The sequence below is a fragment of the Heloderma suspectum genome, chromosome 2 (assembly GCF_057233095.1).
Source record: "Heloderma suspectum isolate Gila_16-S chromosome 2, 16-S_ref, whole genome shotgun sequence".
NCBI lineage: Eukaryota > Metazoa > Chordata > Lepidosauria > Squamata > Helodermatidae > Heloderma > Heloderma suspectum.
Genome location: NC_139459.1, coordinates 348,557,467 through 348,574,062, shown reverse-complemented (window position 1 = coordinate 348,574,062; position 16,596 = coordinate 348,557,467). Strand labels below are relative to the sequence as shown.

The following is a 16,596-nucleotide window of genomic DNA, read 5'->3' as shown; positions in this document are numbered from 1 at the left end:
CTATTAAGAGAGAACTCCTATGACCCCTTGACAGCATCTGAAAGATGATAGGATCTTTCAGATTCCCTAATCCGAGGTCAGACAGGGGAATCGGAGCTCCAACCCACCCACCCCTTGCAGCCAGAGCAGAAAGAACTGCACGGGCTGCTCTTTGAGGTTGGGTACTCAACCTTGGAGAATGGGAGAAAGGGGAGGGGTTCAGTGGGCAGGAAGAGACTGGAGAGGCTAGTTATCCTGAGGCCTCTGCAGCCTCCTTCCCTCCGAAGTGTCCCAGCTACATGAACAAAAAAGCCCATCTAGCGAAAAAAGCAGGGCGGGAGGGCGAGTAGGTGAAGATTGCCTCCATCGCTCCGCCTGCCCTGCACTGAATGACCGTAAGCCTGCGAGTTCAGGAGCGTATGATCATCGAAGGATTGCGCCCTAACTCTTGCCAAGTTAGGAATAGCACAAACACTGGGAAATTCAACAGCTCCCTCAGTCTAAGGTTGTACCAGACTGGCTGTCCAATTTTGAGTTAAGCTTACTGATTTATTTAGAATTGGCGAAGGAAACACAGGAAATCATTTTATTCCAAATCAGACTATTATGTCTGTCTAGCACAGTACTGTCTACAGTGGCTCTCCTAGGAAAGTGGGGAGAGAATTTAACTTCCTTGGTATTTTTATTTATCCATGAAAAAAAAAACTACCGCACTATATAATTTTAAAAGGTGCCAAAAATGGCTTACAAACAAATCTAAGACAAAACATTAAAACATACCATTTAAAGTATAAAACACAAACCATCACAAAATACAAAATCACTTTAGGGTGCAATCCTATGCATGTTAGGAGAAAAAAGTCCTACAATTCCCAGCATCCCATAGCCGGGACAGATGACAGGAAGGACTCCTTCACACAGCGCAGAGTCAAACTATGGAATTCACTATCACAGGATGTAGTGATGGCCACCAACTTGTGTGGCTTTCAAAGGGGGTTAGACAAATTTATTTATTAATTAATTTCATTTGTATACTGCCCAAAAGCCTAGGCTCTCTGGGCAGTTCACAAAAAAATCATGGAAGCGAAGGCTATCGATGGCTATTAGTCCTGATGGCTATAGGCAACCTCCAGTCTCAGAAACAATATGCTTGGGTACACCAGTTGCTGGAAACATGGGTGGGAGGGTGCTGTTGCACTCGTGTCCTGCTTGTGGGTTTCCTGTGGGCAGCTGGTTGGCCACTGTATGAACAGAATGCTGGACTTGATGGACCCTTGGTCTGATCCAGCACTGCTCTTCTTATGTTCTTATTAATGGATATTTTATTGAAAAGGAGGATAGTATTCTTAGGTTGTAATGCACATTTAGACAGCAAAAAGTCCTGCATTCCACAGCATGGCTGGCTGGGGCATGCTGGGAGTTGTAAGACTTTTTGCTGTCTAAGCATGCATAGGATTGCGCCCTTAATAAATAACAATAAAGAAACTTTTAAAATGTAGACATTTTCAGGATAGAAAGAACCCTCTAGAAGAACACTCTGCCTTAGTTACACAGGCACTCCTGTTCCTCTGTAACAACATGGCAAGCCTGGGGAGCAGCAGCAGAAACTTCCAAGGACAGGGAAGAGGATATTTTACATCATTACTCCCCCAGTACCTGCAGCAGTCACAAGGCCTTATTTTTTCTGTTATCCTTACTGGATTTTAATTTTATTTTTATTGCGGGACTCGGACACCTTGAAGGCCTGTTATGAGGCAGAAAGGCTGTACAATCAGTGTTTTCCATTCTCCAAAGCAGAATTTTTAATATGGAAATTATAGCCATTCACATACAATTACTGAAACCAGAGAAAAGCAGAGCAGCCCCAGTCTACGCACCATTCCTGTCTTGTGTGCCACCCAGGTTCATATCCCCACTCAGCCAAGAAGCTCACTGGGTGGCCTTGGGCTGCTCACTATCCCTCAGCCTAGCCTACCTCACAGGGTTGTTGTGAGGATAGAAGGGAGGAGGGAGAACCACATGCGCTTGCCTTGAGCTCCTTGAAATGAAAGGTAGGATATAAATGTAGCAACATTTCTCCTTTGGTACAGGTGGGCCACCGTTTTTTCTGATGAGGGCTGCATTTCCTAACAGGTCACGTTGGCGGAGAGCAAGGCCAAAGCCAGCAGTGGGCAGGAGCTGAGCCAAACGTTGGTGAATCTCCCCTCTTCTCTTTCTACCAATCCCTTTTCTCTCCTTCTACCACCTCCTTTGCCCTCTCATAGCTTTCCTTTCTTCCTGTGCAGATGGCTACCAGAAAAGGGACAGGACTTTCTTGCCAGTAGTCATAACTGACTACTTTTGAAAGCAGATGGCTTTTGAAAGTAGGTTGAGGGCCATATGCGACATAGGGACTAGGACTGGGGTCTCCAATGTGGTGGTTTCCATGGGCACCAATGTGCCCGCGGATTCTGCTCTTGGTGCCCCACTGGCTCCCCACCACTCCTGATCATTACTTAAAAAAAAAAATATGGAAAGCTGGCGTGCTGCAAAGCAAATGGCTGCCCTCTAGCACCATCTTTACTTGTGTCTGAGCCACATCAGTTTGCCTTCTGTGGAATGAGTGCTGGGCCAGAAAACTATGGATTCCAAAACATGGTTTTGTGTTTGGGAGCTCAGCCCCCTTAGGTTCTTGGGGAAGTTACTTTTCTTTTCATCTCACCCGTTTGCCTTCTGGGCAGCCATTTTATGAGTGAGTAAGCCTCCCCTCCACCATGGCAGCCATTTTGTGAGAGTGCCTATGACACTCCCTCAAACTTCCAAATATGCCCACAGACCAAAAAGGTTGGGGACCCCTGACCTAGGCCTTATCAACGAGTACATAATTTTCTCATGGGCGATGCATTACTCATTCTGAGGTCCCAGGACATAGTCTGAAGGCACATGAGGCAGCCACCATGCTGAAGCTAAGCAGATCTGGGTCTGGTCATTGCTTGGGGGGGAGACCGCTTGGGAACCACCTGGAGCCACGTTGAGTTCCACAATGGAAGAAAGGTGGGATAGAAATGTAATAAATAAATAAATAAATAAAATTTAAAAAGCATCTCTCACCTGCACATTTCTGATATCTCAAAAGTATGCTCCATAGGTCTCATCCACATGAGCTCTCTCATGAATGATAAGGGCAGATGTCGAAGAAAAACAATCGCCACACATCAGGCACGTGTAAGGTTTATCTGCTGTGCAGCTTCTCTGATGTCTCATAAGGTCTGAACTTTGGGCAAAACTTTTCTGACATTTCAAGCACTTGTGAGTTCTCTCGCCTGGGTGCTCTCTCTGGTGTTTTGCTAAGGGTGAGGGATCAGCAAAACATTTCCCACACTCCAAGCATTTGTAGGGTTTCTCTCCTGTGTGGACTCTCTGGTGTCTCACAAAATGTGATTTGTCAGCAAAACGTTTCCCGCACTCCAAGCAGTTATAGGTTCTATCTCCTGTGTGGACTCTCCGGTGTTTTGAGAAGGTTGAAGGCTCAGAAAAAGACTTGCCACATTCCAAGCATTTATAGGGTCTCTCCCCTGTGTGGACTCTCTTGTGTTTTACCAAGGTTGAGGAATCAGCATAACACTTCCCACACTCCAAGCATTTATAGGGTTTCTCGCCTGTGTGGGTTCTCCTGTGTATAGCAAAGGCTGAGGAATCAGCAAAACATTTCCCACAGCGCAAACATTTGTAAGGTTTCTCACCCGTGTGAACTCTCTCGTGCCTGGTGAGATGCGATTTCGCAGCAAAACACTTCCCACACTCCAAGCACTTATATGGTTTCTCTCTTGTGTGGACTCTCTGGTGTCTTGCAAAGTTGGATCTGCTGGCAAAACATTTTCCACACTCTGCGCATCTAAAGGGTTTCTTTTCTGCATGGACTCTCCGGTGTCTAAAGAAGAATAACTTGCGAGCAAAACATTTCCCACAATCCAAGCATTTATAGATTCTCTTTCTTGCGTGAGCTCTCTGGTGTTTTGCAAGGGTGGAACCATCAGCAAAACCCTTCCCACATTCCAAACATTTATAGGGTTTCTCTCCTGTGTGGAATCTCCTGTGTATAGCAAATGATGTGGCATAACCAAAACATTTCCCACACTCCAAGCATTTATAGGGTTTCTCTCCTGTGTGGACTCTCTGGTGTTTTGCAAAGATTGAGGGTTGAGCAAAACTCTTCCCACAATCTAAACACTTATACAGTTTCAATCCTGTGTGGACTTTCCGATGGTCCCTGATTTGCGATTTCCAAGCAAAACATTTCCCACAATCCAAACACTTATGGCGTTTCTCTCCTGTGTGGATGTTCTGGTGGTCCATGAGAGAGGATTTATGACGGAAATACCTCCCACACTCCAAGCACTTGTAAGGTGAGTTCCCCGTGTGGAACCTCTGATGGATCCTGAGGTGCGATTTCCAAGCAAAACCCTTCCCACAGTCCAAGCATTTACAGGGTTTCTCTCCAGTGTGGATTCTCTGGTGGCTTGTGAGATTAGATTTGGTTGTACAACGTTTCCCACACTCCAAGCATTTATATGGTTTCTCCCCTGTGTGGATCCTCTGGTGGATCATGAGTTTAGATTGCTGTGCAAAGCATTTCCCGCAGTCCAAGCACTTATGAGATTTCTTTCTTGTACGGACTGGCTGACGTTTGGGAGGACTTGATTTCTGAATGAAATGTCCCCCCCAAACGATGCTTAAGTGTTGTTTCCTACACTCACCTGCTGAGATAAAGGCAAACAGAAACAAGTTTTATTTCAGAGGATGGGAAAGAAGGAAGCAACTTAGTGTTGGGGGACTTCAACGTACATTCGGAGGCCATCTTTGTGGGGGCGCCTCGGGACTTCATGGAGACCATGACTTCCTGGGAGCTGCACCCTATTCCAACTGGGCCCACCCATGTAGCCGGTCATGTGTTAGACCTTGTGTTTGTTTCTGGAGAGGTGGGGAGTGATCTGGAAATAGGGGGTATATCCACCACCACCTTGTCACGGTCAGATCACTACCTGGTGGGTTGGACTTCTTGGTTCCACAACCCCACCGCAGGGGCGGAGGACCCATTAAGATGGTCCGCCCCAGGCATCTTATGGATCCAAATGGATTCCTGACTGTGCTTGTGGATTCTTTGGAGCATGCAAATGGCCGCTTCGTCGAGACCCTGGTGGATGGCTGGAATGCTACAATCACTGAGGCATTAGACCGGGTGGCTCCAAGACGCCCCCTGCCCCTGAACAGAGCTCAGACTGCACCATGGTTGTGAGCTCTGAAGCAGGAGGTGAGACGGCTAGAGCCCCAGTGACAGAAATCTCGCTCCAAAAACAATCGGTCATGGGTTAGAGCTGTAGCTTCAGCCTACCACATGGTGGTAAGAGCAGCAAAAAAGAATTTTTATGCTGCCTCTATCGTGTCCGTAGAGTGCTGTCCCAGGAGGTTGTTCCAAGTGGTCTGGAACCTAGTCAGTCCAGTTGTTCCAGAACCAATGGAGCATTTTAAGGCCTCCTGTGATGAGTTTGCCAAGCACTTTGCGGATAAAATCGACCAGATCAGGAGCGCTATTCCGTCCACTGTGGATACAGTTAGTGAGCGAGGGGCGGCCAGTGGCAGACCGGTTGTGTGGGATCGGTTCCAGCTTCTTCCTTCTGAGGAAGTGGACAAGGTGCTTTCAGCTTTAAGGCCAGCCACCTGCTTACTCAATCCTTGCCCATATTGGCTCAATATGAGCTGCAGGGAGAGACTTAGGGAGGGGATCAAGTCGGTGGTGAATGCCTTCCTCAAGGTTTTCCAGTGCTATTTAAAGCGCAAGAAGGGAGAGGTGAGGATGTTGGGAGGCAACTGAAGACTGAGAAATGGGGCGGCAAGAGAGATTGATCAAGGTGTGAAATAGAAAGAAGCAACACTTTAGCCAACAGGAAAGGATTGGCAGGGCAAAGACAGTAAGGGTAAATCAAGGGAAGTTAGAGCTAAAGAGAACAGCGCACTACTGAAGAGTGACAGGTTTTAAAACAAGTAACCTAAGGTGCAATCCTATGCATATTCAGACAGAAAAAAAGTTCTACAACTCCCAGCATTCCCTAGTCAGCATGGCTGGCTGGGGAATGCTGGGAATTATAGGGCTTTTTTCTGTCTAAACATGCATAGGATTGTGCCCTTAAACTGGAATCGATACAGCAATAAAAGCCAATTAACATAGCTTTAAAAAGGAGATATGTGGGCAAAAGAAGATTAAGAAAAATCCCAAGACACCACAGATAAGAATGAAGAAGATGTCAAGCTAAAAAGGAGACCAGGAAGAAGAGAAGTACAGCTTTCAAATCAGGAATGGCAAAATGAATAAAGCAGAGCCTTTGCAGTGGTTTAACAACTTTGTAGGGATTGTAGCAGGATTGAGGGGGGCCACATTCAATCTCCAATTATTCAAACTTTCTACCTTCCAGGGAACCCTTTTGGCATTGACTTGTTCATAGGGAGCTTAATGGTTAAGTTCACCCATCCTGATTAATGGCTGCACAACTTTACACATTTCTCTTTCAAAAGATGTCCCTAGCTGGACCCTTCCTCTCCTCCCCAGGTTAAACAAAGGGGAAACTCCTGCCCTGATGCTCCTTCCAAAGAACAGCACGACTGAAGTGGAAAAGCAAATAATGCTCCTAGTTCAGAGCTCACACCCACTCTGGACCTTCCTCTGCAATGGGCAGCTGCAACAGACTGCTGGGTGGGGCTGAGGCTACTCACGTTACATGGGGCAATAGTGCTTGTTGTTAGACTGCTAGGGAATCTTTGAAGGGTGGGGTAGAAAAGTGTTAAATAAAAAATAAAAATGAAGTTCAAGAGGCCAGGCCTACGCGAGGCCAGGCCTACGCCAGGCCTAAATTGAGAAGTTGCCTTGAAATATTTCCCAGAATTCTTTGCAAAGTGCCCACTCCGCATGCAGTTCATTGGCAGAGGAGTCAATGCAAAAATTGCTCCTTCAAAGAGCAGGGATGAGAGTTCCAAGGAAGGACCGAAGAGACTTTGGTCAATTAGCTCACCCAGACCCCTCACCTGAGTGGGTGCTGAAGGTCTCCATTCCATCCAAGCCCAGAGAATCTGGCAACCATGGCTCATCCCCTCGTTCCAGCTGGGAGATGAGCTCAGGCTTGACGGGAAATCCTTCCCAGGAAAGAAGAGAATAGGGAATACTAAGGGGATGTGGTGAAACTTTCAATCTCATCCCCCGCCCCCCGGGGAAAAAAAGCTCCAGAGAGCAAGCCCCACAACTACTTTTTTGTAACATTACTTAGGGCACAATCCTATGCATGTTTAGACAGAGAAAAGGCCTATAATTCCCAGCGTGCCCCAGCCAGCATAGTTATGCTGGCTGGGGCACGCTGGGAATTGTAGGCCTTTTCTCTGTCTAAACATGCATAGGATTGTGCCTTTATGGTCCGAACAATAGTTAGGAAGACAGTCCCAATATCTATCTTAAGCACACTCTCTGGATCCAATGAAGTGCACAAAAGTAGGGCGTCCTCACAATCAGGTCACTTATTTTCAACACCTTCCTCAGTTTTTGGTCTATAAGAAGCCCTTTGAAAAATTATGACCCACAGAAGGTGACTAATGAACTCTCTTGAGTAAAAAGCTCCATTCAAGAGACAGAGTCAACAGGCCAACACTCACAATTTTACTTCCACAGGTGAGTGGGAAGAGAGTTGCACAGAAAAGATCTGTCTTTCACCTTGTAGGACTCTGTAGTAGAAGTATGGGGGAGGGATGAGGAACAGGTCCAAACGCTGGGAGATCCTGGATGAAGTCTCTGAACAGCTTAAAACTTCACTGGGCCTGCCACGTAAATTAGGGTCACACCAGATGTAATGGGAGACACGTATTTCTTATCAAACGTCTGACCTGTTTGTCTATACAGTGAGAGTTTCTTGCTCCTACAGTAAAAGGAGTCTGCAGGACAGGGGCACTGAACTTTTTCTACTCCTCATTCCATACTTCCCCCTAGGCTATTGCCCCTGGGACTTCCCTTCCTTCCCGCCTCACTCCCACCATCAGAGGAAGGAAGGGAGAAAAATACCAAGAGGTATGGTGCAGGAGGCCTCTCTCTCTTCTACTCCTTTACTGTTACTCCCCACAAATCCTCACTTTATAAGTGAATGGAGTGGACACATGAACGATGGATCTGTAACGTCAAGGTCTTCCCCTCAGCTTAGCCTACCAGAGAATGTGGTTGTAATGAGGAAAGGTCAGTATTTTATGCAACTCGCCCTGACCTGTGGGGTTAGGGTGAGAAGAAGGTGACTGAAGAAAAAAAGATAGTAATGTGTACACAAAAACGTCATATAAAATAAATAGTCGAAGACATGAAAAATATCAAGCTTTCCAGCTCTTACCGAATAAAGAACCAAGTTCCTTACCCAATGAGGCCATGTTGCCATAATTCTCCACCATGACCTCCCTGTACAAGGCCCTTTGATCCAGATCCAGCAGAGCCCACTGGTCCTCTGTGAAATACACAGCCACATCTTCAAAGGTCACTGGCTCCTGCAAGAACAGAGAGACCCCACCTCAATCTCCACAGCTCTAGAAATCCTTTCAAAGGCACAGTTCCAGACATGCATCTTTAGCCAGCTCAATTTAGGCACAGCTCATCCTGCTATATCCAGCATTTGTTCCTCTCTAGGCTTTTGACACGCAGACTAACTTTCTTCAACCAATGCCAGAAACACATCAACCCAAAAAGGAGATCACTGGATATAATTGTTTCCGGAATGTGCCATTAATGGCAAACGCCTAATGACAAACATTAGAATACTCCCCACGTGCCAAAAATAAAAAGAAACACACCTCCCTGCACAGAGAAATCTAGCCTATTGGGCAGAAGGGTTTGCCTTTTCCCTGGCTTGCTCATTATCTATGGAAAGGGATTTTTTGTTTGTGGGGAGGGCCATTCAAAGATGTGAGCACCCCAATCAGGGGTGGCCCATCCATACAGGCAAACGAGGCGGTCATCTAGGGTGCCAAGTTACCTGGGGCACCAAATTAGAGCAAAAAAACACGAATTATGCACGTACAGAGAGAATACGACCGAGACTGTGGAGGTGAGTGAGGGTCCGACTGAGGATGGTGGGGTTATATCAAGCTGCCCACCTGCCCACTTTTGGGGCCCAGTTCTCCCTCATGTGATGCTCCTAGCTGGAGGCAGGGAGTGAGAGCCCCCCCGAGAGCAACTGCTTTCTTTGCCCTCGGAGGGCTGAGCCCAGGGGCCGGTGGCACCTTCTTGGCCATGTCGCCCCGAAGATGCAACAAGGACCCTGCTTCTAGGGCTGCACTCGTCTCCTTTGTTGTTTTTATCAGACCCTCTGTGCTGATACAGTGCTTAATTAAAAAAAAAAAAAACATTTTGGGCAACTTTTATTATAAATGCTAATATTACTGCTTCTGAAGAAGTGGGAGAGGCCCCCCCCTCCATTAAACAGAAAACAGGGAGAAAATGTTTCCCCATTTACCCAAAACCTCAGCCTAGATCTGCTCTTGGGGTTTGGGGGCGCCAATTGCATGGTTCGCCCAGGGGGCCAAGTTGCCAGTAGCTAGTCTAGGGCCGCCCCTGGCCCCACAAGAACAGTTCTACCATGGGAACCGCTGTTTGCACAGTCTGCTTCAGAGGTCCCACCCCAGCACTGGAGGTCCGCACACAGAAGCAGGATTTGCATCGTGATGTGCGCTCCCCACGCAGACGGTGTCGCGCCGGTGGGGATCCACGTTCCCATAGGTCTTGCAGTCTGAATGCGAAATGTGCCACCTCACCAGTAAACAGTGTCTCACTGCTGCAAGTTGTCCTGATGGCCGTTAACCTTGTGAGAGGATTACACCGGTCATGGTGTTCAGGTCTAACAAGAGATATCAGCCATAATAGGGAAATGGAACATCTGAATACCAGATGCTGTGGACCAGGAAGGGGTGTCTCCTTCATGCCCTGCTTGTGGGCACGCTAGGCGACATGAGACCTTTGCTCTGATCCAGGAAAGACCTTTTTATGTTACTGGGAGAAAGGACAGAAATGATGCTTTATGCTCCCAGCTGATTTCATCTCCTTTCACCAGTCCTGCTTATTCTCTCCCCATCTCCATCTCCCCTTCCTCACCATTGACGTCCGGAGGGTCTCCTTACCAGGCCTGGCTCTACAGCAACTTCTCGCTTGATCCCAGAAGGAGGCAGCAATCGCAGCTGAGACTTGGACGTCATACTTCACACTCTGCGGCAAAGCAAAGGGCAAACATTTCGGAAATACAGATCTTCAAGGTCGCTTTCTGTCTTTAAAAAAAAGGGAGGCTGTTTCTTATGATCCTCAGCACATGCCATCTTGGGAAGTTAGGAAGAAGCAACATTCTGAACGGTCTCAACAATTATACACTAAAAGCTGCCTTATGGTGAGTGGGACATTTGATCCATCTAGCCCAGAGCTAGAAGATACATGTTAGATCTAGATTCATAGAATCATAGGGATGGAAGGGGCCTACAAGGACATCGAGTCCAACCCCCTGCTCAGTGCAGGAAGCCTAATTCCCAGGCAGTCTCCCATCCAAGTACTAACCAGGGCTGACGCTGCTTAGCTTCCGAGATCAGACAAGATCAGGCACATCCAGCCCAGGAGACTGCATATAATCTTCACATGCACCACAATGAGATTTAGAATGGACTGCAGAGGAGGGCAACAAAGATGATCAGGGCACTGGAAATAAAGCCCTATGAAGAGATACTGAAAGAACTGGGCATGTTTAGCCTTGAGAAGACTGAGGGGAGATATGATAGCACTCTTCAAGTACTTGAAAGGTTGTCCCAGAGAGGAAGGCCAGGATCTCTTCTCGATCATCCCAGAGTGCAGGACATGGAATAATGGGCTCAAGTTACAGGAAGCCAAAATCTGGCTGAACATCAGGAAAACTTCCTGACTGTTAAGAGCAATACGGCAATGGAACCAATGACCTAGGGAGGTGGTGGGCTCTCCCACACTGGAGGCATTCAAGATGAGGCTGGACAGCCATCTTTCAGGGATGCTCTGACTTGGATTCCTGCATTGAGCAGGGGGTTGGACTCAATGGTCTTATAGGCCCCTTCCAATCCTACTATTCTATGATTCTATGACTTACAGTCTGAAGTGGGGGATACCAGATGTGAATGCTTCCCCCGTGTTGAAAGCTGCTCCCTGCAGATAAAAAGCCAGCAGAACAGGCAAAGGGCTGCACTATAACCTTTTTCCTTGCTGTGCTTGTTTCTTTTGGTAGGGAATTCTCACATGGCAGAAGTATTCAGTAGAGGCATCTTCATCTTTTTGAACCTGATGATCCTGGATTCCTGCATAAAAACCTTCTTAAGCAATTGTATACAGCTGCAAGGTCATGTATAGGGTGAAAATGGAAGTCTCCAAAACAGCTAACTAAAGAGCAGTGGGTTGATAAAATTTGGGAGACTATGACTATGTATAAACTTACTCAGCAAGTGCAGCAAACAAGGAATCCTAACTTTAAGAAAGATATTGTGTCTCTGTGGTTTCCATTTATTTCCTGTGTTGAAGCTCTTCAAACTTTTGATCAAATTCCAGCCAAGTAAAGTTGCCTATATTTTTACTGACTAATACACACAAAATAACACACTCTCAAATGCACTTCTTTTATATGCTGTATAAACTGCCTTTTTACTCTTTCATTAGGTTGAGCTCCTTCTTAGGTGGTTTTACTGGAGACAGTCGATAAGCAATATGCTTATGGAACAAGAATTATAATTAGTGAATCCCTTTGTTTCTTAGTGATCTTGATTTATTATTATGTTTGATGTTCTTTTTATTTCTTTATTTAGTTCATTTTATTCCAACATAAAATAAAATTTCATGATAAAAAAGGCATCCCCCCCCATAGCTTCAAGTGGGACAGTCTATTTGACCACCTCATTTTGTTGCACAGGTAGACCCAGGCCTTATCTTGTAAAATATGTTGGCCTACACAGACTGGTGCCCTCCAGACATTATGGACAACTCCCATCATCCCCAGCCAGCATGGCCAATGGTCAGGGATTATGTGAGTTGTAGTCCAAAACATCTGAAGGACACCAGGTTTCCTACCTCTGGCTTACAATAATTATGAGGATCAGTACCGTGGACGTGGTGTTTTGGACACAGACATCATCCCCAGCATCATCATGCTGGCTGGGGATGATGGGAGTTGTACTCCAACCCATTTGGAGGGCACCAGGTTGGGAGAGACTGCTTTAACACAGTAATGCCATATGGAGGCAAGCTAGGTTTAGAGAGGGTGGATTTGGGGCACTGGCATGTAAAATAGCAGGGGTCCATCCAGATTATTCACCACCAACGTACTGAAGCCCTGACTTAAAGAAAATAAATAAGGGTGCAATCCTATGCATGTTTAGACTGCACTAAGTCTAAGGGCTTTTTTCAGTCTAAATATGCATAGGATTGCACCCTAAATCAAGTGGCGAGAGTAGACATAAGCAAGATACGTTGAACGGATGCTTTTATTTGGGTTTTTAAAATTAAGAATAATGAGGCTTTTTCAGGAACAACACAGACGTCTATCTTCTCAGTTTCCTGCCTCTACCATTTTAAGAGGTCATACATGGGTCTTTCTTGCTGCTTTTCTATTCTGTCCTTTCTCTGCCTCCCCCAACCTCTTCCCAAGTGCACAGGGGGATGCAAAGCACGGTCACTTCCTTTCCCCCTCTAGATCTATTTAAAAAAAAGGGAGGGGGCAATCAAGGAGACAAAGGGAAGTGACAGCCCGTGTTACCAACTCCTGGGGAAACTTTCTTTACACCCCTCCTAATCCCCCCGCCCCCCATGCTCTTTCTCCTCTTTACCTGCAAGTGCGAAAGATGCAATTCAGAGGCTCTTCCGGAGAGTTTCTCGTTCTTGCTCTTGCGACTGACTCCCTCCTTTCCTCCCGTCCTGGGGCTGCTCCGCTCATGCGCCCCCACCCATTTTCCCAGCTCAGCCAATCACTCCGCTCCTGGGCACGCGATCTCTCCATTTTAGCCAATCCACCGCCGGGTTATTTAAGGAGCAGACGGACAAGCGCCTCTGTGGCTGCTGGGGATTGTAGTCCTTCCCCCTTTGACGAAGCAGCCCTTCCCGCACGCTTCTGCCGTCCCCATTTTAAACAGAGTCGTCATTTGATTTTTTTCTATGCTTTTCTGTCTGTGGATGCACAAAGCGGCACACAGGATTTAAAAATAAATAAATCTCAGGCCTTGGGACTGTGGAGCACATGGGACTACATTTCCCAGCATTCTCCAGAGCTCTTCTATGGCAGCCGCCAGGTTTGCCATTGAAGTGTGGATAGATTCACGCACACGTACACACACACACGTGTATATATACACACACAATAGATATAATTGCATTTTCCTAGACCTTTTCAGTTGCCTCTCCGGACAAAGTATTAAAATGTTTTCCTCTCCCACCCAAAGTATTAAGTACTTTTTCTCCCCATCCCCCAGAGTGTTTTCTCTCCTCAGAAAGTGAAAAGTCTTTTTCATCCCCGGCCCAAGAATTTAAGTAAGAAGTTGGTCCTCAAGGTTTCTCTCTACACCCCTGCATGGGCATCCTGAGGAATTTTTCCAGGGCGGGGGAGGACGCAAAACTGCACAATGGTATGTGATTGTAATTTGTGCACATAGCAAGTACCACTGTAACACACCTGTGCATTTTGTGTGTGTGTGTGCGCGCGTGCATGTGCTTTGTTGTTTAGCATCACGTTCTATGACAGAGTAGCAGAAAGTCCTGGGAGTCTGAAAGCACTTAATGCAGAAGATGGTTGTATGCAAGTTTCACACAAGAAGTATCATGTATGCCAACAAAATTTCATTTGGAATGAGGAAATATATATATATATATATATATATATCCCTAACAACAAGTGGGGGGGAGTGATACAACAACACTAATGCATTTAATGGACATGCATGTAAACAGGCACTTAAAGACATCAAAAGTTAGTGTGTTGCCTGCCAGCCCATAATGCAAATACTATGTTGTTGATGAAAAGGAACATCCTGTAAATCAGGTGTGTAGAATCTCAGGCCTAGGGACCCAATTCAGTCCTCTGGGAGTTTCCCAGATGGACGTACTCCCTTCCCCTTTCCCCTGTTGCAGAACTCAGCCAGAGAACAGACACTGGCTTTTGTCTGAGTGGATATTTATTACCAGAACATCAAGGTCTGGTGCAGTCAAGAGTTGCCAGCATGTCCCCTCTGGGCTGGACCCAGAACAATAAGTGACTTTGGTATTTATACAAACAAGTAAACAAGGCACATGACTCAGCACTGCACCAAATATTGGCTTATGTCAAGGGGCTACAAACTTCCTTCAAAGGAAGTTTTCCAGTTTCCAGAGACAAGGGCCTTGCTAGGCATTGTGACACATGTGCAGTAAGTTAATCAGCCACGCCCTCTAGCACTCATTCAAGCACTATATCCTTTTGCCTATGTGGCTCTCGGCACCTCAGCAACGCATTCCCATGCTAACAATGCAAGTGGTATTTTCCCCCTTCATCCCAAGCACCAAACATTGGGTGGTTTCCCAGCTTTTGTGCAGTTTTTTCCCCATTCTAAAAGGTTGAAATACCTCTCGTAAAGCTTAGCTTGTATTTTTGTTAGTTTGGCCCCACCCCTCTTGCCTTTGGCTCTGCCCACCACTGGACCGTGGCCCCTGAAATCTTCTTCAAAATGGAATTCAGCCCTTGGGCTGAAAGTTCTGCACCACTGCTATATATACTAATAGGGATCTCAGTTCTCCCTTACGCTGCTAAAACGGCACCATCCATGCAGAAGAGGAAGATATCAGGACACTTCAAGAAGTACAAAAAATCTTTATAGGAAAAAAAACAGGGTGGGGAAGATGCAAGACATCCCTGTGAGCATGCTCAGGGGCCACAGAGTGTGGTATTGAGGAGAGGGAAGGGCAGTGCAGGGGGAGAACTACAGTATTCTAGAAAAGGACATGGGTGATTGGCTGGCTGGTAGGAAACTTGAACAGGGGCACTCCATGCTGCAAAATTTTGTTGCAGGTCCCTCAATGACCATGCTTCTTATTCAGAGCCTTACAGACCAGAATGCAGGATACCAATGTGTTCTAATGGCAGTTTGTACTGTTTTATTATTATTTGGCCACAGTGGACTATCCCTAAAGTTCACTGTGCAAGTTATGAATCACCATGGATTTACTGCACTCCAAACAAAAATCCAATGCATTCCTGTGGTTGTTGGAAGGAACCCATACACTTCAATGGCAATTCCCTGTCATTCGTTTACATATGTGTTCTGAAGTTCAAGTGTGGATGTGTTCAGCAATAAATACTAGATCCATTGTTAGTTTAAAGCATTCTGTGGAATGATGTTAGGTCTTTTAAAGAAATTAAAAGCATTATGGCAGATTTACTACCAGCCTGCTTCAGAAGCCACTGCAAGATAGACAATTGCACCACGAACAAATACAACATACAGAAGAAGGAAATTGCACTCATGTGCTGCTTGTGGTCTTCCTATAGGCATCTAGTGGCCACTGTGTGAACAAGATGCTAGACTAGATCAGCTTTGGTCTGATCCAGCAGTGCTTTTCTTATGCTCTTATGAAAAGACTCCCTAGCAGAGTGCGTGCGAGGGTGCGGCTATGTGTTGCTACCTTAGGAAGTGACTCTTGCTGTGACAATTAGCAGGTGTAACTTACAAGTACACAAAAGCATCCTTGTTAACAACTGTTGAAGTGCTCACTACAAATCCATTGTGGCAGTTCTGCTTGGTTTTATGAAGTGCATGCTACCTTAAGGGGTTCAATAGGATCTATAGCAACTGATCCAAGATACAACTTAGAAGACAGGACATTGCTAATTTAGAAGCTCACATCCACTGAAGGCATCTTCCAGACCTGTCACCTTGCACAATAATACCCAAGATGAATTTTCTCGGCCGATTGAGGGATCCATATAGAAGCAGAATTAGCAACTGAAACAGCCTTTTTGAACCAAGGGCACACTCCTGTGCATGCTGGGAGTTGTAGGCCTTTTCTCTGCCTAAATATGCGCAGGATTGCGCCCCTAGTGCCCTCCAGATGTGTTGGACCCATTATTCCCAGCCAGCATGTACCAAAACCCACCTTCTTTAACTGGAAGTTGCATCCTTTTCAAGGATATTCGTGGTGGGGAGGAAACCCAAAATAGTTTACAAAACAAAGCATTGAGTTTTGGAAAACATTTGCCAGGTATAGATAAAGGAATCCGAGGTATAATATAATATACATACATACAACATATAGATATTATAATTGTAATATGTATAAATCGGTCTGAGATATAATATTCATCTTGAATGTATTTACCTTACCCCACAAACTCAGCTTTAAAGATGCCCGTCTATCTAAATCCCGTGAGATCTCATTAATCAACTTATTCGAATTAAGCTTGATCATCTGAGATATGTCTCTGGGAATAAGTATTCCCAAATAAGTAAGAACATCTTGGCGCCATCGAAATTGTGAACTAGGTGATACACAAATACAGAAGTATTTCTGTATTATACAGAATAAAATACAGCTGATTGAAGAGACTG

At 45.9% G+C, this 16,596-nt stretch overlaps 1 protein-coding gene across 5 annotated transcripts; it reads right to left on the bottom strand.

Annotated features, from left to right (window-relative positions):
- Positions 1 to 3,087: 3,087 nt before the first annotated feature.
- LOC146355459 (uncharacterized) lies at positions 3,088 to 12,966 on the bottom strand. Of its 5 annotated transcripts, none has more exons than XM_084840909.1 (5): positions 12,853 to 12,966; positions 10,150 to 10,234; positions 8,397 to 8,523; positions 7,036 to 7,143; positions 3,088 to 4,715 (listed from the first exon to the last, which is right to left on the bottom strand). In XM_084840909.1, the coding sequence occupies exons 2-5, from the start codon at positions 10,222 to 10,224 to the stop codon at positions 3,088 to 3,090; spliced, it is 1,938 nt and encodes a 645-aa protein (XP_084697035.1). In that variant the 5' UTR covers positions 10,225 to 10,234; positions 12,853 to 12,966. The 5 variants fall into 5 exon arrangements, with proteins under 5 accessions (XP_084697035.1, XP_084697032.1, XP_084697033.1 ...); XM_084840906.1 differs by having other exon boundaries at positions 3,088 to 4,718; positions 12,853 to 12,961; XM_084840907.1 differs by having other exon boundaries at positions 3,088 to 4,718; positions 10,150 to 10,293; positions 12,853 to 12,943.
- Positions 12,967 to 16,596: the final 3,630 nt, after the last annotated feature.